The 10,685-nt window shown below is 41.5% G+C and overlaps 1 protein-coding gene across 1 annotated transcript; it reads left to right on the top strand.

Moving 5' to 3' along the window:
• The first annotated feature begins 3,683 nt into the window (after window positions 1–3,683).
• On the top strand, window positions 3,684–10,093 carry LOC144071951 (ladderlectin-like). The gene is made up of 6 exons (XM_077597480.1): window positions 3,684–3,932; window positions 8,125–8,187; window positions 8,978–9,005; window positions 9,097–9,182; window positions 9,256–9,396; window positions 9,980–10,093. Exons 2-6 carry the CDS (start codon window positions 8,125–8,127, stop codon window positions 10,091–10,093), a joined length of 432 nt encoding a protein of 143 aa, XP_077453606.1. The 5' UTR covers window positions 3,684–3,932.
• The last annotated feature ends 592 nt before the right edge of the window (window positions 10,094–10,685 follow it).

The following is a 10,685-nucleotide window of genomic DNA, read 5'->3' as shown; positions in this document are numbered from 1 at the left end:
TGCACACTTCTGCCAGCATCTTCCCATTCCATGCTCCCAGTCAGGGGTTTTGTGGAGGGGTATGCTGAGTGGTATAAGTGGTTCAACCAGGGTATGAAATTTCCAGACCTCCCACCCGTGTTTGTTTTGCTGGTTTCAGCTGAGCTTCCATAAGGTCCTCGACAAGTATTTTTAGTCACCTATCAGCCACCCCGTCACACACTGTGACGAAGTGCGATTGGTCCACTCAGCTGAAACGTTGGCAATTTGAAGTTGGAATGTGAGACCCATTCTAGTGATCTTTTGTCATGTTGTCGGGCAGAGAAATGAAACGTAAGGTATTCCTAGTTCATATCTCTCATAGCACCCACACATTTTTTGAATAATGTACAGAAAGACTGCAAAGTGCATGAATATGTGTGAAGAACTTTTTAATGGTGCAGTACAATAGTGTACATTTGACAAATGCCATGTGCAATTAGATATGTGGGAAAAAAAGAGGAATGATATGGGCTATGGCTAGGTATCTAAAGCGCCAATAGAAATAGCAGGAAAACACCAGAAAAAAGGAGCAGTCAGGCATATTAATTGGTACGGTGAGGAAGTGTGAACATGCTCTGTGATAAATCCACCGACTCAGCAACATAGCGGTGCCTAGCTTGCACTCACTGGACACTCGATCCCAGGATTTCAAAGAGACTAAATGAGAACTCTGGGGAGGTCGTTGGAGGGGGACAGAAAGGCGTGCTGGGAAGTGAGGCCTTCCTGATGCTGCTTGATGAGCAATGGAAGAAGTGTGAAGGGAAACATGATGAAATGACAGCTGACATGCACATGTGTACACATATAGAACACACAAGTATATGCACGTGTACTCACACACACACACACACACACACACACACACACACACCTACAAAAAACGTAGACACGTATACTCAGAGATACACTCAAGCACACAAGCATATGCACACACAGTCAGTTGCATAGGCAGACCCACACAATTGCACAAAAAACAACTACTAATAAACTGCATACATTAGACTCAGAAACAGGTCTGGTAGGGATTTTGTTATGTTTGTGTGTGTGTGTGTGTGTGTGTGTGTATGTGTGTGTGTGTGTGTGTGTGTGTGTGTGTGTGTGTGTGTGTGTGTGTGTGTGTGTGTGTGTGTGTGTGTGTGTGTGTGTGTGTGTGTGTGTGTGTGTGTGTGTGTTTTGCCAGGTCCTTGTTTGGGCTCTTGTGTTTTTTTCCCTTGCTTTTCATTGTGATTGCCCATTAATTTCACATTTTGTCTGCCTGCCTGGTGTATTTTCAACAAAGGGATTCCCATCAAAGCTTTTCATAACCTGAATATTTTTGTATGTAGAAGCATTTGTAAGCAGAGGTACCACTGTAAATTTTGTTTGCGCCTTCCCTTCCTTCTTTGGGTCTACTCCTTGCTTCTCTTCTCAAAAGTCAGGTGACCATTGCAGACCTCCACATTTAACAACAAGTCCTTGGAAGTTTTACAGCCAAGCCACACGTGCTTCTGACGTCTCCATGCCGATGCTATCACACTTCTTTGAGTTATACTGAGTGTCTTTTGTCTTCAATTCATGTGTAAATGGTTGGATGAAGCATTGACTCGTTGGATCGATGGATGGAGCAATGATTGACAACTGTCAAACAGGATGCTGCAGTCGAGAACATCAGAGTTGGAAACAGCTGGCTAACCCTGCTTCCCCAGATGCACACCGTTGACAGAGTGGTCCTTAGTGGTGTGTTTGTCAGTGACGTGAGCTGGCCGCTGCTTCTCTTCACGTCTGGAGCGTGCCACACAACAGCTGCAGGGTCTCTAACACAAAAAGCAGCCCACTTGTATACCCTACCGCCCTTTAGGCCTTCACCCCCTACCCCTTAATGCCTCCTTTCCACTCCATAGCAGGCCATGCTGGCCAAACTTCTCAATGTAAGTACTATTGTTCTCTGTTAAACTCAGAATGACAGCTGACATACACACTCACAAATTCTTATCCACCCATGCATCTAGAAAGACAACGGGGACACACGTACGACCACTGGCAAAATGATGAGAATGTCATGACCACCTCGGGTGCGCAGCAAAGTAGAACCCAGGATGCGAGAAGCAGGAGGTGCTGATGAACAACTCAGGATTTGAATGCAAAATGGTCAGTACAATGACCGGGACAAAGTTATCAAAATCAAAACTGAACGGGGAGGACGAACACTGACAAAGAGGCAAAACATGACTTACATGAATGGGGCAACAAAAGACACTTGGTAATACCCCTACACAGGCATGTCAGACACAGGGGTTTAAATACATAAACAGGGGCCGATTACCAGTCACACACACCTGGCCACATCAGAAAAGGGGGCGAAACGCACACAATCACCTGGACAGCACACACAGGGAAAAACACACACATCCACACAAAACCCCAACAAAACGTGACAGAGAGTTAGTTTCAGTCTTTGAAGATCGTCACTCAATTGTCACGATTTGTTACCTTTGCTTGGCTTCCCTGAATCTCATCCAAAGGGGCTGATCAGCCACCTCACAACTGATGACCCTAACACCAATCCAACCAGCCCTGATGAGCTAGCCTCTCGTTGCCTCTCGTTCAAACGTGACAAGTTGGGAGGCAAAAAAAAAACAAAAGCAAAAAAACTGTTTTTTGGGACCTTTAGTCCAAGTCCTCATCCTTGTCGTTGTCCGCTGCCTCTTCTTCCTCACTCCCTGATGGCATTGTTTTGACGAGGTCCTCATCAGTTGCCGGGTACTGACTTCCACAATTTTTCACCTGCTGTCTTTCACTTGCAAGTTTCAGTGTGAATTTTGACACTTTTATGAACAATTTGGATTTGGATACTAAACATGAAAAACGCAAAGTACTGTAGCCGCGAATGTTAAAGCCGTGAAGTGGTGAAAGTTGAGAGTAATTTATGTGGGCCAATGACCTTTACACCGTAAAGCTACTCTTTAGCTAGCATTTCACACTTGGGCCTTCAGTAGTGCTGTGTGAATCAATCCAACCCTCAATAAGTATTTTATGGCTATAAAACCTTTAATGCAGCTACAGCTGTGACACATATAAAAAAGAATCAATAATGACCTAAAAAATTGAAATACTATTTAGGAAAATAGTCATATTTTACTCATCAAAAATTATTTTTATTTATACACAAAATGCATCCTCCTTTCTTTTCTCAAGAAGATTTCAATTACTCTGTGGTACAGATTACACGTGCGTCAAGAAGTTCTTTTCTATCGCCATCAAAGCTAATGCTGACAGTCGAGTCTGTCCTGTTGTATTTCTGGCATAAGTTTTGATTCTGTTTCGGGCAGAAAATGTCATTTCAACAGAAGCAGTGGACACGGTGGTCACTGTCAAATCCACTAATGTGCGTCTGGAAAATGGCTTTGTGAGCAAATCTGCAACCAAATCCATTTGTTTTCCCTCGTCGGCCATTGTAGGTGGAGTTTGTGATCCCTGGCTGGCTCACTTTGGCTTTGGTCCGCCTACTCTATCACGAGCCAATCATAGTTGGTAAAAAGCGATGACGTTTCCCTACGACTGCGAGAAGGCAAAGACGTATTCCTACGCCTGCGAGAAGGCCTTGGTGTCACCAAATTGAATTCTGATTGGTTAAAGCAACAGTCTTATTGACGCTTGTTTAATGCAGCAGAGCCTGCAGAACTGATTGTGAAGGCCTTGAGGCAGATTTTTGACCCTGGCAACAAATAATGGCTGAAATGTGATTGGTTGAATGCTTCAATATGAAAGCACACATCTGGAAGCAGTGCAACAAGGGGGAAAGCAATGAAAGCAAGCTAACAGACAATTTGGAATTATTTAATAAGTCTTGATGGAACAAATATAATATATGATTCAGATATTTCTTAGACCAGCAGAGAAGGCCTTGAAGGCCCTGACGGCACACCACTGATGTAAGTAATATTTAAAGCACTCTTAATTACCTTGTTGTTTTTCTTTTTGCACTACACAAAAGAATTTGCCTCACCTTGTCTTGAGAAAAAAGTACAAGAGCAAGACAGGAAAGACGGGAAAAGCGAGAATTTTGTGGGTGCGTTAGATAAACATATTTCCAATGAAGATGAGAAACAGAGTATTGTTTTCATTAAATTATTATTTTAAACTATTATTTTTCTTGATTGCTTAAGACTTTTGGCTTCTCATTCAAACAGATTTCATCAATTATGAAGAGACAAAGCTATCCTGTATTTTGATGTAATGTCTAAGCTCTTTCTTCTCCTAGTAGATTAGGTTTGGGTTCTTTTGGCGTGTTATTTGGGTTTTTTATTATTATTATTGGCTTTTTCACTCTGTGTGACTCTCCCACCTTGGACTATTCTCTTCCATTTGCTGCTGGATTAAAACTTCTTAACCAACCGTCCACAAACTGTTAGACTTGGTCCGCACCTCTCTTCCTCCATTACACTGAGCACTGGCTCCCCTCCCCGTTGCTGCTTTAGTTAAACAAGTCAAATTAGCAAATCCACTGTTGCTCCAAACACCATGTCGATCGGTGGCAAATAACAAGCACTCCCAGCAATACAATTTGCAGTGTTCCTCGGAGCCCGTGAGCCAGGAGTAGCGCTCGTAGTTAGTGAACTGAAAGTGGCGGGCATACCCTATAACAGGCTTGCTAGCTTCGGAGTTGACCGCCCTTTCTTAATGATGTCCATTTTTTTCTGGAAAAGTGCGTCTGGAAAATGGCTTTGTGAGCAAATCTCTAACCAAATCCATTTGTTTTCCCTCGTCGGCCATTGTGGGTGGAGTTTGCGATCTCTGGCTGGCTCACTTTGGCTTTGGTCCGCCTACTCTATCACTAGCCAATCAGAGTTGGTGAAAGCGATGACGTTTCCCTACGACTGCGAGAAGGCAATGACATATCCCTACGCCCGCGAGAAGGCCTTGGTGTCACCAAATCGAATTCTGATTGGTTAAAGCAACAGTCTTATTGACACTTGTTTAATGCAGCAGCAGAGCCTGCAGAACTGATTGTGAAGGCCTTGAGGCCGATTTCTGACACTGGCAACAAATAATGGCTGAAATGTGATTGGTTGAATGCTTCAATATGAAAGCACACATCTGGAAGCAGTGCAACAAGGGGGAAAGCAATGAAAACAAGCTAACAGACAATTTGGAATTATTTAATAAGTCTTTCTTCTCCCAATAGATTAGGTTTGGGTTCTTTTGGCGTGTTATTTGGGTTTTTTATTATTATTATTGGCTTTTTCCCTCTGTGTGACTCTCCCACCTTGGACTATCCGCTTCCATTTGCTGCTGGATTAAAACTTCTTAACCAACCGTCCACAAACTGTTAGACTTGGTCCGCACCTCTCTTCCTCTATTACACTGAGCACTGGCTCCCCTCAAGGCTGGGTACTGAGTCCTCTTCTATACTCCCTGTACACATACGACTGTACACCAACCCACCACTCTAACTCCATCATCAAATTTGCCGATGACACCACTGTGGTCCGAATCATCTCAGGGTGGGATGAGTCTGCCTACAGAGATGAAGTCAACAAACTGTCTTCATGGTGTTTGGTGAACAATCTCACACTAAACACCACGACAACTAAAGAAATAATCCTGGACTTTCGCAATCGCAGCACAGATCTGGCCCCCTCCTCTTAAATGGAGTATGCGTAGACTGGGTCCAGTCCTTCAAATTCCTGGGGGTCCACGTCATGGACAAGCTCTCCTGGTCTACCAACACCACGGCGGTGGTGAAGAAGGCCCAGAAACGACTCCATTTCCTGAGGTTACTCAGGAGGATCAACTTGGACACTGGTAACCTTCTATAGAGCCACTGTGGAGAGCATCCTGGCATACTGCATTACAGTGTGGTACGCTGGAAGCACGGCAGCAGACAGAAAAGCTATGCTGCGAGTGATCAACACCGCCCAGAAGATCATCGGCTGCTCTCTGCCCTCACTGGATGACATTACCAGCCCTCGCTACCTCAGCAGAGCCGGGAACATTGTTGTGACCCATACCACCCTGGTCACAACCTGTTCCATCCGCTGCCCTCTGGCAGACGCTAAAGGTCTCACAAAGCACGGACAAATAGACTTAGAGACAGTTTTTTCCCTCAGCCATCAGGACTCTGAACTTGCGTTAGCACGACACACAATCCCTTCTGTGCAATAACTTCGGGGTGTGCAATAACAATGTGCAATATCTTAGACTGCAATATTTTAGAATTTACCTTTCCAGGATGTGACTTTTTATATTTTATATTACTTATTTATGTTTTTATTACTGGGACAACGCACTTTGTGGAGTAGCACCACCCATTTAGTTATACGCAGCTGTGTATGATGACAATAAAGGCTTTTGATTTTTTTTTTGTCCCATGAGTTTCACCTGTTGTGATCTACCCTCTGTCTCAGCCAATCCCTGCCTCTCGTGTCACCCACCTTTTCCTGATTCTCTTGTCAACCTCTGTCTATTTGAACCATTCATCAGCGCCTGCCCCTTGTCCGAATGTCTGTTTATTTTCTGTGTATGTCTAGTGTACGGGTATGACTCATCGTGTCCTGTGCTGCCCTTTCCCCCCCTTAAGTTTGGTTTTGCCTTAGTTGTTACTTTGCATTTTTTTCTCGTTTTGTCCCCATACCCTTGTGCGCCAACTTCCTTCCACGTGGATCCATCACTGCTCACTCCGCCCTGCATTCAAACACATAACTCTAGGCTCAGTAGCACACCCAAACTTTCAAATCATATAATTATGTTGGAATGTAAATTTATTTTGTTTATTAACAGGCGTTTCCAGAATCGGAACCATCTTTAATTGTTGGGTGTCAAGTTTTTGGACGCACATATTTTAGAAAGGACAGTGGCAGCCTGTGTTACACAATGCCAATTAAAATTAAGTGGGAACAAAGAAAGACAGGAGTGCCAAAATGAAAAAAATATATAATTCAAAAAATAAATACATATAAAGAAAAATACCTGGATTAATAAATAAAAATATGAAGCTATATTTTGTCATTGAAGTTGACCTGTTGACTATTGACGTTGACTAATTTGTGTAATGGTGTTAGATATGTAATGCTTTCAAATTATCAGGGTGGGTGCAACAAACATTAGCCAATAGGCTACTATTACTATTGTTATTTATATAGGGCAATTTTAACATCTCACAATTTAAAGATTGTGGGTTCAATCCCTGCTGGATTCTGACTTTCCTGAGTAGAATTTGCATCATCTTACTAGTGAACAAGCTAATTGCAAATAAAATGGGTGCCATGTGTCATGGATATTATAGGTAAGGAGGCTTAAAGGGGCTTCTCATAATTTCTCAGTCTTTTTACCAGCAAAGATGGGACAAGGTTCATTTCTTTGTGAACAAGTGCAATGGGAAAATAATCAAACAATTTGTGAATGGTTACCAATGCCAACGAATCACATATCGCAAACCGAGGCATTTATGTCAACGCACGTAACTGTCAAAGAAAAGATTGCTTGACAACCTAATCAAAGTATAAGTGTGTGTGTATCTGTTCGATCCCTATGGACTCTTAAACGGCTGAACTGAATTCGACACACGTTCGCAATCTGCTGTCAAGGGGGTTAATCCGGAGTTTCAATATCATGGGTCTCTTAACAGCAAAGAAAATCGATAAAATAAAAAAACAATACGCTCCGATTGCAACTAAACTGTCTGCTGGATTTCAACAACAATTGGGAGGGTTTTGAATCTGGCCGTTCAGAAGGTCCATGCCAAGTTTCACAATTTAGATTTTTTTTTTGACAGAGCCACAATTCGACAATCAATAACACTTCAAACCAGTATTTCCCGAAAACGCTGTTTTCAGAAAAAAATAAGGCAAGCGGGCAGTGAAGCAGAAGGACGAATTGGGGAAAAACATAGCGGCGTCTTTTAGCCAAGGCCCAAACTATTTATTGGCATTGCATTAAATTTTTTAATGGCATTGTTGATCAGCAACATTCCACAGCTTTACATTGTATATAAGGATTGGCTGTCATCGACACATGGGCAAATACGGTAAGACTACGGATGCGAAGGTAAATCTACAGCCTTCTTTTCAAATTCTGTTTAAATGTACTCCTAAAATGAAATTTATTTTTTCTGTAATTCTACAGATGGCATTTTCTCTTCCTTCGTTGTTGCTGCTTTGCGTGGTCAGTGGACTCCTAACCCAAACTGTAAGTTCAAATCCCAACACATGAAAAAGGGGAAATTCCCAATTTCACGACAGCACAGTATATATTGCTTGGGCATGGAATAGATATTTACCGGTATTAGTGAATTTGCTACGACTCGCTACATTTCAATCTGATTCAAAGGCTTTCGTTAGATTTGATATGATACAATACTACGAAGACAAAAAAAAATTAAGCTATTGCATGTTTGTTACAATTTCGATTTGAAATGTCAGACATGATGGCCCGGTGGTGCGAGTGGTTAGTGCGTTGGCCTCATGGCTCTGGGGTCCTGGGTTCAAATCTAGGTCATGTCCATCTGTGTGGAGGTTGCATGTTCTCCCCGGCCCTGCGTGGGTTTCCTCCGGATGCTCTGATTTCCTCCCACATTCCAAAAACATGCATGGACACTCTAAATTGCCCCTAGGTATGAGTGTGAGCGTGATTGGTTGTTTGTCTCCTTGTGCCCTGCGATTGGCTGGCCACCGATTCAGGGTGTCCCCCGCCTCTTGCCCGGAGTCACCTGGAATAGGCTCCAGCACCCCCGAGATGTCAGACATTTCATGGGCCATCATTATATTTAACAAAAAAAGCCTAGCTTAAAGATGAATTGCACTTTGATCAATTTCGACGTGATCAGGCTTAATGAATCAATATGTCGATCCAGATGGGATGATAGTTAGATATTTACTGCTTACTTATACAATAAATGAACTTCTATGTCTTACAAGCACCAATGAGATCAATGAGATTACTATTTGAAAGAAAGAATATTTTCCTTTCTACTTCACAGTTTGCTCGGCGTCCGACTGATAAAAAAGGTGTGTAGAGCAATTTTAATAACCTTTTAAAAGCATCAGATTTGATATCAGTATGTGTGCTTTTGTCCCTATGAAAACGATTGTGTTGCAGACAATAACTGTCCTAAAGGCTGGACTCGCCTGGACTGCAACTGTTACATCTACCAAATAGAGAAGAGGTGTTTTGCTGATGCAGAGGTTTGGAAGTCTTGCAATACACCAGGGAACCTTATCAAATTTGATTTGTATTTATTTTTTTATTCACCAACAGGATGTCTGCAACATTCTTGGTGGGAATCTGGTGTCCATCCACAGTGAAGTGGAAAATGTTTTCGTTCGTGAATTGATTCAACTTGGTACTTCTGTTGTTGAGCTTGATACTTCTTGGATTGGACTCCATGATGCAATTACTGTAAGAGAAAAAAACACAACTGTGCACATGCACATACATCACATATTGCATGGTAAAACATTTCTATGTAAGAAGTAGATATTTCATTTATCTTTAAGATACAATCTTTCAATTTGTTCATTCTTCAACTTTTCGCCATTAAAACAACCTTGGAAATAATTTGGGTTTCCAACTACCTCTAGAACCAAATAACAGTGGCGTAGGTCCATAACACAACCAAGTATGCTTTCAATAAATATTTTTTATAACAAATTTCCAATTCATTTTTCGTTATATTAAACTACATAAAACGATATATGAAATATTTGGTGCACAGAGAAGATATTGCACATTTAAAAAAAAGGAACATTTTGTTAATTCATTCATTACCGGCCATGTTGTTGATAATCAACGCAATTTCTTCCCCCTCCCACTCAGGCTGGGTTCCCCCAAAGCGTCAATTTCCATACACACTAAGAGCACAGAAAAAATCAAAAAGGCAATCTCCAAAAATGGGAAATGAACATGTTTTATGACACAGCACCCAACAGGAGTATAAAAATATTCACTAATATCCAATTTGTCTTCTTTGAAAAAACTTAAGGACGATGATAACTTCATTTGGTCTGATGGAACGCTTGAAGATTTCGAAGCATTCGGTAGTGGTCAGCCAGATGGCAATGGGAACTGTATTGAGATGGTTGACAGTAGTAAGTAACCATTTTTTAGTCAAATTAGCCGCGGATAAATTACCGTTACATTTAACTATGTATTTCTTCTAGCTGGCACTTGGGCAGATGCTGATTGCACGGAATTGCTCACCTACGTTTGCATCAAAGAAGTGCATATGTGGTGATTACTGCTATAATCTCACAATGCTTTTTGAAGAAATGGATTCCCCATATCATAAATGATACCATATAAAACTTCGGTAGGATCCTTTACTTCCTGCCTTTAATTTTTCTTCTCCTTCTTCATTGTTATTGGCAACATTCCGGGGAATCTCACTAATAAATAAAGGAATCTGCAGCAAAATATGTCTTTTTTAATGACATTCAACTTCATTACAGAATTCTACATATAAACATGAACTTTAGCTGGCAGAGACGTTCATTTTATTTCATACTAACAGCAATGAGAATGGCAGGGTAATTTATCAAACCTGGGGATTGAAATATAAGAAAAAAGACAATTGAAGGTGAAATCTATTTTCAAATTTACTTTGTGTTGTTCAGAAGTCACATTTATTATGAGTGAAGGTGAAGACTCATTGAATTGAATTGAACGCCTTTGTCAACATAGTAAGTAGT

The sequence above is a fragment of the Stigmatopora argus genome, chromosome 3, assembly GCF_051989625.1.
Source record: "Stigmatopora argus isolate UIUO_Sarg chromosome 3, RoL_Sarg_1.0, whole genome shotgun sequence".
Lineage (NCBI taxonomy): Eukaryota > Metazoa > Chordata > Actinopteri > Syngnathiformes > Syngnathidae > Stigmatopora > Stigmatopora argus.
This window is presented reverse-complemented; position numbering and strand designations above follow the sequence as displayed.